This window comes from Phaethon lepturus, unplaced genomic scaffold, assembly GCF_000687285.1.
Source record: "Phaethon lepturus isolate BGI_N335 unplaced genomic scaffold, ASM68728v1 scaffold4599, whole genome shotgun sequence".
Taxonomy (NCBI): Eukaryota; Metazoa; Chordata; class Aves; order Phaethontiformes; family Phaethontidae; genus Phaethon; species Phaethon lepturus.
In genome coordinates this window covers 71,539-89,580 of record NW_010561091.1, presented here as the reverse complement: position 1 = coordinate 89,580, position 18,042 = coordinate 71,539, and the positions used below count along the sequence as shown (strand labels likewise).

General features: G+C 38.6%; 1 protein-coding gene across 5 annotated transcripts in view; it reads right to left on the bottom strand.

The window, feature by feature from the left end:
- Window positions 1-8,457: 8,457 nt before the first annotated feature.
- The window catches only part of OXR1 (oxidation resistance 1), a 77,147-nt gene continuing 67,562 nt past the window's right edge, over window positions 8,458-18,042 (bottom strand). For all 5 annotated transcript variants that reach the window (XM_010293865.1, XM_010293866.1, XM_010293867.1 and 2 more), the window contains 3 exons: window positions 10,875-10,970; window positions 9,419-9,492; window positions 8,458-8,762 (listed from right to left, as the gene is read on the bottom strand). In XM_010293865.1, the coding sequence (XP_010292167.1) occupies window positions 8,627-8,762; window positions 9,419-9,492; window positions 10,875-10,970 (306 nt within the window). In that variant the 3' untranslated portion in view covers window positions 8,458-8,626. The remainder of the gene's footprint in view (window positions 8,763-9,418; window positions 9,493-10,874; window positions 10,971-18,042) is intronic.

Below are 18,042 nucleotides of genomic sequence, written 5' to 3'. Positions count from 1 at the left end.
TTAGTTGAACACAGAATCAAGGATACCACTTTTGTTTACTTTACAAACAGGATACGCAACTACTACTGCAGTATTATCTTGTGGTAACAACTGACAACTTTCTCTTACATATCACATACAAACTAAGATAAAATCCTTTTTATAAATGAGCTTTTATATTTAATGTATTTATATAATGAATTTATTAGATATTTTCATATTTAGAGTTATGGATGTTGGAGACAAAACACCCAATAGAATGTAATACACAAATGTTTTGGATAGCCAGAAAATACTTTCCATGCAACGTTGTGCAATGTATCATCTGATTATCTATGTAAATATGGTTCTTATAAATACAGGGGAAAATAACATGTAACATAAAAAAGTCAGGTATTTGTACTTTTGTGTATAGTAAAAAAGTGACTACAATCAGCATCTCCCACTGAAATGTATCTCTGTACGAAAAGATACAGAAACAGTGTTCGTAACTAAAATCAACTAACTTTAAGGAAAATGGTGTTTGAGATTACACAGAAACACTGGTCTAATTTTACAGCATTTGCCATTTGGACCGTTGTCACTGAAATAATATATTTCACTCCAAGTGATGCTGAAGAGCAATAAATACTAATGAACTAAACTAATACTTCTAGGTCTTAAAATTGTTTGTATTATGCACAAATCTGAGACTTCCGTAAGGTCTATAATGCTTAGTGGATTATACAGAACACTTGTTTCTCTAAACTACTACTGTAAAAATAGCTTTCATGGTAAAAACGTGCTTCACGTGAAAAGCATTTGTTTCAGAGCAAAATGCCTGGGCAAGTAATTTGCATAATGAAAAAGAAATGTTTTTTTCCCCCTATAAGATTCTTTCAAACTGAAAGAACAAATATCTTCTTACAGAAGAAAAGGTGTATGAACATCTTGTCTCTGTGATAAAACACAGGTACTCCAGTTTGAAGCTCCAATGAAAAAATAAACCAAATATTTTATAAGTTAGTGATACAAGAACTGATTACTCTGTTTTATACTATAATATAGTAATACTACTATATTACTATTAGTATTACTATTTTAGGCACAGTTTATATGTTGTGACTCTAAGGAAGAAAAAACCCTAGTTATAAGAGGATTCAGTGGAACTTAATGTTTTCTTGAGATCTCTCAGACTACTCAAGTTGACCTGCAAAACTGACCTCCAAGTGTAATACCTACATATCAGAATATCTACCTGCATATTCTTACCTTATTCTTTACGTCTTCATATAATGACCTTTACAGCTGTCTAAATCGTCTTGAGGAAATTTGGTTGTCGAAGGAATAAATGAACTATAAATAAAAGCTATAAATAAAACCTGATTATTTCTTGGGTTATTCCTCCCACACCCTAGAGAAGAAATATGTGAGCATATTCTGTAAACATCAAGTAAAACATCAGTAATTTTGTTCACAATATAAGTACATTCTCCTGTTCATAAATTAATGAATATTAATTTATAGTTTAAATATTTCCCTGTGAAGATTTCCCTGTCCAAAGCATCAGAACAAGATTCCAGAGTACATGGAAATGAAACAGTTCTTATACTAAATACCTGTACAAAGAATACATACTAAAGGCACGTAAGTGTTAAGTGAGTTACATATTTCTGCTCACAGGAACTGTCATCCTACCACAGGACAACACAGCAGAGATACAGTTCACCACAGATTTTTTTTTCCAGTGTTATGTCCATGTGTGACTTAAAGCCCAAAAGCACCTCATCATTTTTATGAGCAACCACATACATCTACTTTCATACAGTGTCCTGAGACTGTAGGAATGTTACATTTTTCTACTGAAACATCCAAACTGCAGTTTGCCACCAAGAAGTGCATTTCAATATCACGCACGTTTACAGCATGTATTAAGAGCTTGTGCTTTGATATGAAGTCCATACCATCTACTACTTCACCTTCAGGGAAACATCTGGAGTACAACTAGGCATGTACTGCTGAAGCAGGACTCAAAAAACCTTCCTGGCTTAGGTCTTGAGCCAACAATTTAGCCTGCAGAAACTGCAGTAAATTAAGTTTTTCCACTTCTTCCTACCTGTTTGATCAGAACATGGAAGCTGGAGTGCCTCTCCCACTTGCCGAGTACTGCTTTTAATGAAGGACGTTACACGAAAGGAAAGCAGCAATTGTTGCCAACAATTTTCATTCACGAGAGCCATCCCTGCCTCGTTGCACGCCTGCTGACAAAACAGGCTGGGCTGGCTGGATCACTCGCAGATTTAGCGCTGGCGTTTCACTGCTCTTGCCCCATACAATGCGGGGAGGCAGACACCCGACTGGGACTGAACACTGCTGGCAATTCTCAAATGCTGCCATCTTCCTTCAGGTTCATTAGGGCGAGTTAAGCATTTACTTTGGAGGCAACAATTGCTCCTGACTCAGTCTCAATGTCTGAAATTTAGGCCTATCTGCACCGAAGTTAATGCTGAGATTCATGAAAGTTTCATCCACTTAATCATTTGTGAGCAACAGATTATTGACGTCTGACTTGTCTGCAGGCTCCCGTACGCCCACCAGAAGTCACCGTGGACAAGACTACACTTCAACAGTCTCATACAACGCATATATTAACACTGGGGACAAGAGAGGCAAGGACAGACAGAGCTGCCAGGCAAACTTCTCAGCTGAACTGTAATTCAGCGACAGAGGAGATGGGGAACCTTCCCATTTTCTCTTTTGTGGAACGCAGCACAGAGAACTGAACTTCTGTAACTTTTATTCAAACGCATTCAGCAACAGAACAGACCAGTGGCACTCTACGTCTTGAATCTCAACGTTTCATTCAACTGATGTGGTCTTGCGTATTAGAACACCCAGATATATGTGCATTTATATTTACCATATAGGATAAAAACAAGACTATAGGTTTAGAGAAAGGTAACATTAGATCAATTGACATTTGAAGGGAAAAAGACGAGCCTTCAAGCTCACCAGCCCCCTTGAAATCTCTCCTTGCCTTTAAATCTTTAGATCAGCTGTGTAACAATGGAATCACTACTATGTCAATGGAATCACTACTATGTATCATAAATCTATAGCTCACAGCAGGTAACTTTTTAAGCCTCCCACTGTCATCCCAATGCAATGTTAAAAACTTTATGCAACAATAAAAACAAAAACTTTTTCAATTTGTCCACTCAAAATACTTATTTCCAATTGGATAAGAAAAACACACATGTGATATGACTAATGATTTGTCTCATACTGTCCTCCAGCATTTGAGTAGGCAGTACCACACAAAGCCTTCTAAAGTGTGAAAAGTATTTACAGTTTTTGTGTAAGAGAAATACTAAGTATTGATATAATTTATGATGTATGGAAGTGTTTCGCGTAAATTTTTTCAAATAAAGATGTGTGACAAGTTTATTCATGAGAAGTAGGTGGAGAAAATAAATCTGAATTAATTAAAAAACAACTGAACAAAAGAGTTCCATAAATTATCTGGTTTAACTCTCCTACTATTTTGTAACTGTTACATTCCTGTGAACCTAGTGTGACCTCTGCTGAATTTAAATATCCTACTGAAATTCTAGGTAGTTAAGATGATCAAGGTCAGAAACTGCTTGATTAAAGCAGTCTTTGTAGACTTTGTTTAAGACCTGCTTTCCTATTTCTGACTTGCTTCAAAAATAAAACCCTTCACCTTTCAGATTAAGAGAGAGTAACTCTTAGTTACTCACATGGTAGCTTACAGTTGCACATTGTTTTCTTAAATACTGCATTCACCCCTCGAATGCTTTATTTGAAACAGATTTCCTTCTGACAAGTAACATCTCCCTCATTTTTCTGTCTGAGGCTTGTGCTGCTCTTCAAGGGTTGTGTCATTCACTAGGAAAGCAAAGCTGCCCCATGGGTACTGAAAAGGTGCGTCTCCTGTAGGAACTGAGAAGTACATTTTCAATATTCTTAACATAGCTTTCATGCTCTTCAAGGGTTGTGTCATTCACTAGGAAAGCAAAGCTGCCCCATGGGTACTGAAAAGGTGCGTCTCTTCTGTAGGAACCGAGAGGTACATTTTCAATATTCTTAACGTAGCTTTCATGCTTAAGTGACAACACGGAATTTCTACCAGAAGAAATAAATCTGACTTTCATACCTTTGTATCTTTTTAAGTCTTAGAACAGTTGCTGCAGTGGCTTGAAGCAGGTGGATGGTTCACTGGATGTGTATCCCACCCATTGAAATCAGCTCCCTCCTCCACGGAAGCAATTTCTCCTTTAAAACGTTTCTGTACGGTCAGGGTTCAATATTACTGCTTGTTTTTAAAACAAGGGAAGGCTACTGAAATAAAATTAGCTGTAGTGGAAAGCATAACATTTGCGGCGATGTTCAGTTGTCACTGATGACAGAACAAATATTCGCAAGCTCTGTTGCCACAGCTACTTCAGCTGCTATATATACATTGCACTACACCAACGTCTCAACTTAAAGTCACTCCTGCCACCACAGGGCACACTGAAAGTAGTTCAACAACATGTGTACTACTAGCAGCACAACTATTACAACAGGAACTCAACAAGGGTTACAAAGCTTGTCAGATAAGCAGGACAGTAGAAAGCAGAGCTTAAACAGACCTGACACCGGTGATCTGCAGTGGGACAGCCAGCAGGACCACTTTGGTTTGTACATACTACACTAGGTGTGGTTGGTACATACTACATTAGTAAGTGCACACTGTTCACTCAGCTGGACTTATTAATGTTGCTTGATTATAATTAAGCTGATAATAATTGCCATAGGAAACTCTTAAATAGGGTTTCCTTATTTCCAAAGTTGCCCACCTATACCATGCCCACATTACCAGTGTGCAACATCCTTCTGCCTGCACATTCTATTATTTAATTATTAAAATAACTACATCTGGATGAGATGCATCCCAGAGTCGTGAGGGAATTGGCTGATGTAGCTGCCAAGTAACTCTCCACGATATTTGAAAAGTCCTGGCGGTCAGGTGAAGACCCTGGTGACTGCAAGAAGGGGAACATTGCACCTGTTTTGTAAAAAGGGAAGCAAGGAGAAGCCTGGGAACTACCAACCCGTCAGCCTCACCTCTGTGCCTGGGGAGATCATGGAGCAGATCCTTGTAGAAGCTCTGCTAAGGCACATGGAGGACAGAGGGGTGATTCAAGAGACAGCCAGCATGGCTTCACCACAGGCAAATCCTGCCTGACCAACCTAGTGGCCTTCTGCAGTGACCACATCAGCAGACAATGGAAGAGCTACTGATGTCATCTTTCCGGACTTCTGTAAGGCCTTTGACACAATGTCCTTCTCTCTAAATTGGAGAGATATGGATTTGATGGGTGGACTGTTGGGTGGATGAAGAATTGGTTGTATGGTCACAACCAGAGGGTAGTGGTCAACAGCTCAGTGTCCAGATACAGATACTATGTAACTATAGTACAACTTAATTATATTACGGATAGTAGTGACAAGTGGTGTCACTAAGGGTTCTGTACTGGGATCAATACTGTATCTTCATCAATGACACAGAGGGATCAAGTGCACCCTCAGTGAGTTTGCAGATGACACCAAGCTGAGTGCCATTGACACACCTGAGGGACAGGATGCCATCCACAAGCACTTGGGCAAGCTCAAGGACTGGGCCCCTGTGAACCTCATTATGTTCAACCACAACAAGTGCAGGGTCCTGCACCTGGGTCAGGGCAACCTCCAGTATCAGTACAGGCTGAGGGATGAAGGGATTGAGAGCAGCCCTGCCGAGAAGGACTTGGGGGTACTGGTGGATGAAAAGCTGGACATGAGCCAGCAACATGCGCTCGCAGCACAGAAGGCCAACCATCTCCTGGGCTGCATTCAAAGCAGCGTGGCCAGCAGGTCACTGCCCCTCTACTCCATGCTGGCAAGACCCCACCTGGAGTCCTGCACCCAGCTCTGGGGCCCTCAGCACAGAAAAGATAGGGACCTGTTGGAGTGGGTCCAGAGGAGGCCACCAAAATGCTCAGAGGGATGGAACACCTCTCCTGTGGGGACAGGCTGAGAGAGTTGGGGTTGTTCAGCCTGGAGAAGAGAAGGCTCCAGGGACACCTTCTTGCAGGCTTCCAGGACTTAAAGGGGTCTTCTAAGAAAGATGGGGACAGACTTTTTAGCAGGGCCTGCTGCAATAGGACAAGGGGTAATGGTTTTAAACCAGAAGAGGGTAGATTGAGACTAGATATAAGGAAGAAATTTTTGACACTGAGTGTGGTGAACCACTGGCACAGGTTGCCCAGAGAGGTGGTAGATGCCCCAGCCCTGGAACCCTTCAAGGTCAGGTTGGACGGGGCTCTGAGCAACCTGGTCTAGTTGAAGATGTCCCTGCTCACTGCAGGGGGGCTGGACTAGATGACCTTTAAAGGTCCCTTCTAATTGAAACTATCCTACAATTCTTCAGAGTATCATGTAAAATCTATTATAGGCTTTCTTTGCAATATGATCTTAGGAGATAGACTAAGAACTTGAATGTATAGGTTTTGTCATCAAGGATAATCTGAGATGCCTCCCTCCCCCTCTTGAAAATGGCTATAGACAGCCATTCACAGATATTTCACTCTAACCCCTTCCCACTGGTCTTTCAAAAAACAAAAATCCCCAAAAGTATGATCAAATGCTTCCTATATACTCAATAAAGTTATTAAATGAGCAGCAGTAATTTGCATATGTGCTTCTAAGGAAACTCCAACTTCTAAATAAACTCCAACTCAAGTTTATTTTTACATATATTTAGATTTATTTGCTATACATCACTGTGACCTTATAGTACTTAAAATCCATTACAGGATTTTTTTGCTGTTGTAATAGTCAGTCTTAACTCCACAAAGACAATAATACTGCTGTGGAAGACCAAAGGGGAGAAAAGCCATTTCAGTTTATTTACAGTTCCTTATTTTGTAAACATTTAGTCTACACATTGTACTAAGTTCTAATGAGGATAGAGCGCTATACATAGAGACAGGAAACAAAGCCCTGTATTTCTATTCATATTGAGCATTAGCATATTATAGATGAAACATCTGCCCTTTCTCATTACCATAGCAGTAGGCTGTCTTCAAGTAAGTTTTTAAAACTTTCCAAAGATGTAAATATTTCGAAATAATATACAACTACATCTAGTTAAGCCAACCCATTTGGCTTTTATTCCGTTTCTAGAATAATTTAAAGTGCTATAAGCAACCCGTCGATCAACACTTTCCTGTAATAACAAAACTATTTTAAACATTAATTTACAAGATAATATACAATGTTCATCCGAAATAGCTGAAATTTCAGCACAAGGTCAGTCACTGTCACACTTAACAGCAATTTTTTTGTTTTTGTTTTTTTTTTGTTTGTTTGTTTTTGCAGAACATAGAATAAAAGCTTGAAACAAACAGTTTTGTTGAGCTGTTATTGCCACAATGGCTTATCAGTTTTCCTACAAAAGTGGACAAGAGCTACTGGAACTGTATTCTAGCCTGTCATTTTTTTTTGAGGTCACATGACAGTAAGTTTGCATATTCCACGAGTCTACTGAATTACAATATTGTCTACCTATAGTACATTATCTCATTTTAATCAGAGCTGGTGCTAACTGTAAATTTACAACATAGACCCACTCAAAAACATCACAACTATTTTTTTCTTTGGACAGGAATAAGCTATATTCTTGGAGTTGATGTGCTACACGGCTACAACAGTATAACAGTATATATCTGACACTTTATGTTGAAGAAAGATGCATCTGTATCTGCACTTTTAATGCCCTACTATAGCTACAAATTGTTCAAAAAGTTTTGCTTGTTTTAGCCTTTTAATTTTATGGAACAACCATATTCTTACATTCCCTTGCTATTTTACAAGTCCTTGCCACGTAGCTCAATATTGTCAGAATTTGTCCCAAACCTGCAGATCATTAACAGCATGTGCAAACACCCTTTAAATATGATCGGCATGCAGCAAGAGCACGTTATTAACTGACTGTTTTCTAAACATGAACAATAAACAAGACGAGTGGCACAGTTGACTTTGGATATCTTTTCACCAGATGTGTACCAGTATGTGTTAAAGAAGGAATGCTGGGCTTCTCATCTGTTTGTGGCACCGTATGAATTAACCCATCATTGGTCCAGACCAATCTCTGCAGTGCTGCTGCAAAGTACCCACACGCAGCTTTCTTCTTATATAGGTTCACAGAGGGCAACTTCATTCATAGACATAATTTGAATACAAAAATAATAACCTATATTCAATGAAGCAGCCCCCTCGCAGGATTGCAGAAAGGTGTGTGTGGGAAACCTGGGAGGCATCTGTAATAAGGATAAGAAATTTTTTTAGGCTGCAAGGCTCTAACTACTATTAATTTTTAGTCCACATGGTCTATACTTTGTAAAAGTGTCTACAACTTAGAAAAAGTAGGACAGTATATTACAGATGTGAGAGCACGAAAAAAAGTCTGCTATTTAAAAATAATAACTAGATGGCCACGCTGAAAACTTGCAAAAAAAAAATCAGAAAGGTAAACCAGTGCACTATATTGCTCCTAGAGATTTTTGAGCTGCACTGATTCGTGTCAGGTTTGGGACAATACCCTGTAGAAACAGTTAAACATTCATTCAAAAGCCCATATTTCTATGTCTTGAATAATGAAGTCTTCTCGCTTAGAAAGTGTATGATTCCCAAATGTTTTACATGAATGACTTCTTCCATGGTAGAGATCACCATCGAGCCAGAGAGCAAACTCCCCTCTGCAAGACAGACAAGGTATTAAAGCAAAAGACTGAGGGAGTAAGCATTAAACTTCTGAATGTATTTTTCATTCATAATTCAGGAACAAGGAGGAATTACAAGATTCTTTTTCAACATAAGTACCTTATAGCTGTTGATAAATTTGAAGCTGCAAAGATTTTTTTTATTTTTTTACACTATTTATTATTAATTTGGGAATATCCCTCTTTCAGATATTCTGAAACAAAAAGCTAATCAGAATTCCTCAGTTTCCAAGCCCCTTCCATTTGTACAGTACTCTTAAATGTGAGGCGAATGCTGATAATAAGGGAATAAGGGAAACATCCCGGAAGCTTCTACACTTGCATGGGGCAAAAATCCCAGGGGGAGACAACTTATAATTTCTGAAGACACTGGCATGTCTTGTGATGGTACAGTTTCGATTCAAGCCTCTTCTAGTTACATATAATTTCGACATTTCCATACCTTCAGAATCATAATACTTTGTGTCCATTCTGAATACACCAAGACACATTGTATCTTGCATACTACATCCTTCTTGGCTGGTAACTGTTGACTCCTGAGCTATCAAACTGAAGTAAATTCCAAATTTTCTTTTCCAAAGTGTGCAGACATACACACTTCTAACAGATGACAAAAAGAAATTATAACTCACCCTCCTCCACCAAAAGCAAGGGAGTCCATGTCTCCTTTAATAAAGAACATGTTGTCTCCTGTCCATTTGAAAACCTAATAAAAGAAACCCAAAACAGACTAGCAAATTAAAATATCTGAACTTTTTGTTTAAGCAGAAGGGAAACCAAACATCAGTAAAGACAGGCTATGGGTGGCTAGAGGCCAATTTAACCATGTTTACATAGAAAATTCAAGGAACAGATATATGCAGACAAAATTCTCTTACATTTTATACTATTTAAAATAAGGTCATTGTAAAATAGGTTGTCTTTGAGCACTGGAACTTCTACACAATAAAGAATACCAAGAAAATACAGTTAGGTTAGATGACATGCCCTGTAATTGGTGGGCCGACATCAATTGTATGAGGCTTAATAAGGCCAAGTGCCGGGTCCTGCGCTTGGGTCACAACAACCCCATGCAACGCTACAGGCTTGGGGAGGAGTGGCTGGAGAGCAGCCCGGCGGAAAGGGACCTGGGGGTGCTGGTTGACAGCCGGCTGAACATGAGCCGGCAGTGTGCCCAGGTGGCCAAGAAGGCCAACAGCGTCCTGGCCTGTATCAGAAATAGTGTGGCCAGCAGGAGTAGGGAAGTGATTGTGCCCCTGTACTCGGCACTGGTGAGGCCGCACCTTGAATCCTGTGTTCAGTTTTGGGCCCCTCACTACAAGGGGGCTACTACCAACACTGAGGTGCTGGAGTGTGTCCAGAGAAGGGCAACGAAGCTGGTGAGGGGTCTGAAGCACAAGTCTTATGAGGAGCGGCTGAAAGAACTGGGATTGTTTAGCCTAGAGAAGAGGCAGCTGAGGGGAGACCTTATTGCTTTCTACAACTACCTGAAAGGGGGTTGTAGTGAGGTGGGTGTTGGTCTCTTCTCCCAAGTAACTAGTGATAGGATGAGAGGAAATGGCCTCAAGTTGTGCCAGGGGAGGTTTAGACTGGATATTAGGAAAAATTTTTTTACAGAGAGAGTGGTCAAGCATTAGGACAAGCTGCCTGGGGAGGTGGTGGAGTCACAGTCACTGGAAGCGTTCAAAAAATGTGTACATGTGGCACTTCAGGACATGGTTTATTTGGCATGGTGGTGTTGGATTGACAGTTGGACTTGATGATCTTAAAAGGTCTTTTCCAACCTTAATGATTCTATGAATTTAAAAGGATGTAGTTTATGAATTTTCAGACAGACACCTGGCAGAATTTAGAATAGTAGAAAAATCTTCAGTACAATGAGAGTAAGGTTGAATATGTTTTTCACTATACAAACACTAACAATTTACTGTGCACTTTCGGATTCTGTGGAAAAACTAGTATGATGACTTTTTTGGTCCAACTCCTAGATTTTTTCAGATTGTTTACTGTTATATTCATTCAGTAATTATTTTAAGATAATGCATATGGGGAAAAATAGCAAAAGCATACGAAGTTATTACTACTTACCTCAAAATCTGGAGAAAAAGTGAACATAAAGGTCTCCCCAGTGCCATAAAAGCCATCACTCACTTTAAATGGTTCAGAAGCTAGTGCACCAAAAACCTGTAAGCAAAAATATGCAAAATACTTAAGAAAAGCTATACAGAATTTCTAATGATATAACTGATAAAGAAATCAGGTTGTAAATATTGCCAGATTTGGAATTCACTACAGGATAAGCCTTACATGGTATCTCGGTTCTAAGTGTATTTATTGAGATATGGTAAGGTGCTTTGTGGTACACTTTAAAAAAAGAGAACTCTTTCTACACATAAAGTGAACACAGTAAAACAAAAAAATTAAGGTGATGAAAACTAAACTCAGGAAATTCTCAGAAACAGTGTACATAATTTTAAGACTTCAGATTAGAAGGTTCTGCTCCTTCATACATAGCTCCCCTTCTACTTCAACGAGGCTATTTTCAGCAAGTTCCTAGTTGTAATTGAGTTGTTTATTTTTCATGTAGTTTATTCATTCAAATCCAAGTAACAGTAAAGCACCGGTTACCCTGTCTTACAACAGAGACAGATTTTAGCTAAGCCCTTACAGGGTAGTAAAAGCATTTATAATATTCAGGACTCATTATTGGATTTTTATATCTGACTAAAGTAGTATTGATTTCCTAGGAACTTGAGTAGCTGGAAAAAAATAACCCTGCATAATTATGGAAAATCAGCTATAGCCCAGGAACTACAACCCCCCCCAAATCAGGATTTCTGGTGCTAGTAGGAAGCCGGTTTCAACATCTGTCAGAGCAGAGTAGATCTAAGTACCAAAGCACTCCACTAGCACTCTCTCATTTGTCAGTATGAGAAAGGAAATAAAAAGAAAATAAGGTTTTTGTGGTTTTGTTCACATTAAACAGTGAGTTTCAGAAGCATGGGACTGATGAGAGCAAGACATTAAAGCTGGTGTCCTGACTTGGACTATGTTCAGGATATAAAGTAGAAACTGTTTTCTTCTGCCCATCCCAAGAAACACCTTGGCCATAGGTAGGTTTTTCAAAGCATTCCTTTCCATGTTGAGCTCTATAGTAGCTCTTAACAAACACAAAACCAGGCGAGCATGAACTTCAGATCAGGAACTCAAGGATTATATACAGCTATCAGGCACCTAATAAAGACTGCCCCAGCTCAATTTTGAGTTACCAGTTCAGAAAAAACTCTGTTACAAAATTCCTTATTTCTCAGAAATTTTATGTGCTCCAGAAATTTTCTTGTTTGGAAACTTCCAACTGAAATAGAAGATAGCAAGCCTGAAAGAAGAGTCAGGTAAAGAAAAGATTTTCATGAAACAAAACACCCTCCTGCCCTCAATACACAATCTTCCGCTGACGGGTTACATGAAAAAAATTGCTAGTCTTCTAAAGAAAATCAGGGATAATTTTCTTCAAAAATCCTGATAATCCACATCAGACTGTGTCTTAACAGATCAATCATGCCAATAGCAGTGTTTTGAAATCTTTTTGTTGAATTCAAGCACTACTCTCTTGCAAGAGAGAGATTCAAGTTTATTCAAGCACTAATAAACTAATAATTACGAAAAAAGTATGCACAAGAGCAAACAAAATTTATTTGATGCACATAGTACTTCACATTTTAGAAGTCACTGCTGAGACCCCATTGTTACAGAGCAGAACAGAAATAGCACTTACATACCAAACTTCCTTTAAGCCGTGACACCTACAAAAACCTCCTTATATGCTTATTACTGTATTTTTATATATATACACTATGTAATATCACTACACTGACAAGATACTTTACTCACGCATAAAACTGTTCCTTGACTTAAGCAAAGAGAATTACCTTTGAGCATACACGCAACCAGTATTTACGTTCTAAAATCTGGTTCTCTGGAGGAACTTTTAAATAACTCCACAAGGTGATGAAATAAAGTATCACAGTCAGCTAACGGTGTTCACTTAGATAAGACCTGTATTAGTTTCAGATGTATTGTTAAACAGCAAATTCAGTCTAAAAATTTGAAGTTCCATGAACTCACGTGAGAACTAGCCAAACGCCTGTGCAAAAACAGGATTGATTTCATTCAACATATAGGATCAAACACTGGCAAGACATTTCTCTGTTATCCCACAGTCTAAGTGACAAGAACAGGCTTGAGAGAGAGAGAAATTACCATTTATATTCTGCTTTCTGGGGAAATCAGACCAAAATGAAGGAATTCTTTCAAGAAGAATGTTTGTTTTTCTGTCACTTTCCACAAGACTTTTTTGTTTTGCCCCTTCCTCCCCACCGTGTTTTGTTTTTTTGGGTTTTGTTTGTTTTTGTTTTGTTGGTTTCTTTTTTTTTTAAAGTAGGTTTGAAATGAGTCCCCGATGTTAGTAAGACCTACAGCTTTTTATACTTTCAGCCCATTTTATACTTCCAGCCCATTACTAGTTAGATGGCCTTGTGGATCAAAAAGTTCAATGAGGAGTTGACCAAGTATAACATCCAACGCAAGATTTGTAGAAAATCATGCTCAGAACATTCAATGATCATATAGTCAAACAGCAGAAACCATCGTTATTAAATAGTTATTAAAAAAAGATCAGAGAAGTCCATCTCAATTCTGGTATGATAGGCGAGGAATCACAGAATCACTAGGTTGGAAAGGACCTTCAAGATCATCAAGTCCAACCATTAGTCCAGCGCCACCATGTCCCCTAAACCATGTCCTGAAGCGCCACATCCACACGTTTCTTGAACACTTCCAGAGATGGCGACTCCACCACCTCCCTGGGCAGCCTGTTCCAATGCCTGACCACCCTCTCGGTGAAGAAATTTCTCCTAATATCCAATCTAAACCTCCCCTGGCGCAACTTGAGGCCATTTCCTCTTGTCCTATCACTAGTTACTTGGGAGAAGAGGCCAACACCCTCGTCGCCACAGCCCCCTTTCAGGTAGTTGTGGAGAGCGATAAGGTCTCCCCTCAGCCTCCTCTTCTCCAGACTAAACAACCCCAGCTCCCTCAGCCGCTCCTCATAAGACTTGTGCTCCAGCCCCCTCACCAGCTTTGTTGCCCTTCTCTGGACACGCTCCAGCACCTCAATGTCCTTCTTGTAGTGAGGGGCCCAAAACTGAACACAGGATTCGAGGTGCAGCCTCACCAGTGCCGAGTACAGGGGCACAATCCCTTCCCTACTCCTGCTGGCCACACTATTCCTGATACAGGAAGTGCGTATTAGAACAATATGGGGGGAGAAAAGGAGGAATATGAAATTAGGAATTAATTAGATCGGAAGTCTGTTACTTGACATTTGTGGAAAATCAGCTAGATTAAACATAATCATACTCATTTAGTCTAGTACTACAAAGACATGCAAAGTGTTCTCTTCCCCCATGACTTGTGAAGAACTCAAAATTTACATTATAGACAAGGCAGTTAAAAATGCTGTTTCATTTCAGGTTTAAATTAAGAGAAGCAACAGTTGTCCTGTTAGAAAGAATACTAACTCTAAAAGCTGGTACTTTAGATATTGCTGAGAAGTCTCCATAAGTAAAGGCTGGGAGAAGGATTCTTCTACATAGGCTTTACTTAGTTTCGGCTAATGGCTTTTCATGACTTGATTCCTTATAAAATCAGGTCTTCCATCAGAACTTTAAGAATTATTGGTTCATTGTCCTTCAAAGACAACTGATCAAATATCAAAGCCTTAGAAACTAGGTATTTCATTACCCAAATCCTCAAGTTTCTTTCGAGTTGTTTAGCAACGTAACATTCTTTTAGAGTTTTATTTGCTTATTTCAGTGTCACAAAAACAATTATCACCAACCCTGAGTTCATGCGTATTTTCTGCAACAATACAATTTGAACTTCAAGATGGTATTTAATTTTTACCTGATCTTTACTATGTGTTCCACTAACTCTTAACTGTTAAGGTTAAAAATTAAAGATGAAAAAGTCAGAAAGAATGCGTAATTGCTGTAGTGTATTCTGCCTATGGCTGGAGTTCTGCAGAAAGAAGTGCTCAACTTTTTTTATTTTTTCTTTTCCTTTTTGTTATATTTGCAGATGTAATCTCTAAACAGCAGAGTGGGGGGAGACATTTTTTCCTTCTTATGATTTCAAGTGTCTGGGGCAGTAGGTTAGACTTCAGAAACCTGTGTGTTAACTTCTGTCTGTTAGGCATTTTGGGACCTCCAACTGTGCTTTACTGCAGGTAACTGAACTTAAGCAGAGCATCTTTTAGGATAAAAATCCATACTGAATTCAAATTAAGAAAGTTTGACTCATGAACAGAACAAAGTGGGCTGCTGAAATAAAGAAAACACCACATTTAAATAACTACATGAATATTTTCCAGCAACTTCACAGCAATGGGAAGCCACTGAATCCTTCCAATTACTTCTTAATTTACATGTAGCTTCAAACTATCTTTGTCTCTGGATCCTAACTTCCTTTAAGGGCTCAAGTTATTCTTTGAAGATCAGCTCTGGTAGCTACATTCAGGTAGCTAAGACATGTCTTGGTTCAGAGCAATACCCTCAGGGCTGACATTACATCTAGCAAGTAAATGTAAGTTAAAAAATTAAATAAAAAGTTTCATTAACAATTGACATTCCTTGAGAGGAATTAACCTTCTGTTAAAACAACATATAGAACGTTGCAAACATTGGTTTGCACCAATCCTAAACTATCTTAGTTCAGCCTCTATACTGGTATGAAATTTTCACACAACACCTTCAGTGTTTGTCTCAGATCATCTCAGGGCTGTTATTTGCATACCAGTAAAATGCAAAGCTAGTACATCCTAACCATATGGGAAGTCTTACGTGCTTTACTTAAGGGACTTTGAAGCTTGCTTCACACAGCGATACAGGAGTATTTTATTTCTAATTATAGAATAATTTAGGTTATAAAGAACCTCAGATGTTTCTCATGCAGTTCCCTATTCAAAGGGGGACTAATTCTGATGCTATATTGGGTTGATTCAGTCTTGTCCAGTTAACTTTTGAGTACCTCCAGGAATCAGGATTCCACCAGCTCTCTATGTATATTTTCAATAGGTTTCCATCAACAAATCTGTGTCTTGAAAGATCACATTGTTGCTATAAGCAACATTAAAAGAATTGGGCTTTACAGCAAAACAGCAATTTGCTTCCCAACAGTTATTTTAGTCCTTTGAGAAGTGATGTCTAAGGTTTCTGCATGAGATCAGATTGTTGTGGCTAGTTGTTAGGGTGGATACCTAAAATTCTCAAGTTCTAGGCCCCATGTCTCACACTTCTGCAGTGTTTATAATACAATCTGGAGAACAACTTACTATAAAACTAGACAGTCTCTAGGTGGTTAACTGCATTAATTCCACTTCTAGACCACCACTTTTTTAGTGACTCATGTTCAAGCAGTCAGTGTTGATTTCTTTTTAGATGGCTGTCAGAGTAGACACCAGAGCTTGGTGTCTTCACTAACAGAAGCACATACCAGTAGATAGACAGGCCATGACAATTGTAATGTAGATATCTATAGATTTCTTTGACAGCTTTATTAAAGGATCTCCTAGAATTAAAAAACAGCAGGCAATTTACGTGGCTTCAGATTCCAACTTCCACCTAGACAATGTTCAGCTTACATACAAATAAATCTTCAGTTTGCAAAAGCTGCGTGTTTTGTCTATGTTTTTTTTACAGCCCTTTAAGTAAAATTGCTAATTGATTTTAAAAAGAAATCAAGATTGGAGAAAATTTTGGAAAAAAATAGGGTGAGGATTAGCAGCCTTTAATGAACCTTATTATGAAAAGTTACAAGGTACACTTCCTCCTTACTCTACTTACTGTCAACATCAGATAAAGGCTGTCCTCATAAACATGGGCAACAAAGAACAGAGTCTCAGAAGAGGTAGCCCCGGAAATAAATTAATTCTAGTTTCAAGGAAAAGTACCTAAACCAAGGATAAGACAAAACCAGTATCTTTGATAAACATGAAGCAACAGAGTGGGCAGAACAATGAATGCCAGAAAAGAGTGAAGAGGTATGCTCAGCAAATGGTAAGAAACTATGTGATCATAATTCTGCCATTCTTCAAAAACTAGACAGCTTAGAAAACAGGCAGTGATCTCAGAGCTAAAATATGAAAACACCTGGTGTCTCTCAAAACACATTCTGGAAGGACATAAATAGTATTTATCTTAGCATATTGCTGGTGAACTATTTCTGAATGCACTCTCCTACAAAAAAGTAATCAGATTCTTTTTTCAGCCATAGAAAGCAGTTTTATAGGACTATCTGCCAGGAAGCTACAAGATATCGAAGATAAATTAACATCTTTCAAAACATCAACAAATGGATGACCCTGATTAACTGCTGTCAAAGGGCATAGTAGGCCACCTTTGTCTTATTTTTCATGATTTTAGATCCTTGCATCAGGAGGAGAAAGACTCTAAACTGAATTTCCATAGGTTTTGAGCAGATAGTGTAAAATTAATTTTCTGCTGTCAAATGCAAAGACTTTTCTCATTAAAAGCTCGAGACACAGAACTACTGAAAACACCGCACTCTACACTGATGAAGGACTGAGCATGTAAAACTTGTCTGAGCCTTTCCTTCTGCAGCATATGCTGTTCACTGAATACACATGGATTTCACTCACTCTTGTGTGGAACCTAGGTAAGATCTGGTGTACACTCTGAAAGAAAAGTTCAGTGACTACTTAACCAAAATTCCAAGGAACACTTTCAGACATGTTCCTTGGCATAAGCCTGTAAATTGAGATTTGTCATGGTTTGTTTCAAAAACCAAACAAACAAACACAAAACAAAAAACCAAAAAAACCCCCATGTCTATGAATTCCCCGTTTTGATTGGGCAACCATGACACTTTTTGAACATGAAAATTCAGATATTCATATATGGAAGGTAATCTGAACACTTTCAGCAACAGAGCAATACCACATGCCGGTGGCAAGACAGCCCTATCAGAAATGGGACATTTTCTTTCTGGGCCAGATAATCAATCAGGTACTAGGAAGTAAATTAATCTTGAGAAGCTAATAAGGCAATGAGAGAAGGAAAGTTACCAAAGCACATTTAAAAGCCTGATGGGTCTGTTAAGACATCTCAAGTCTATTGAATAGTTTTTATCTTCAAGATTGGAAAGTAAATTAAGAAATAGCTCCCTTTTAAAGAACTTC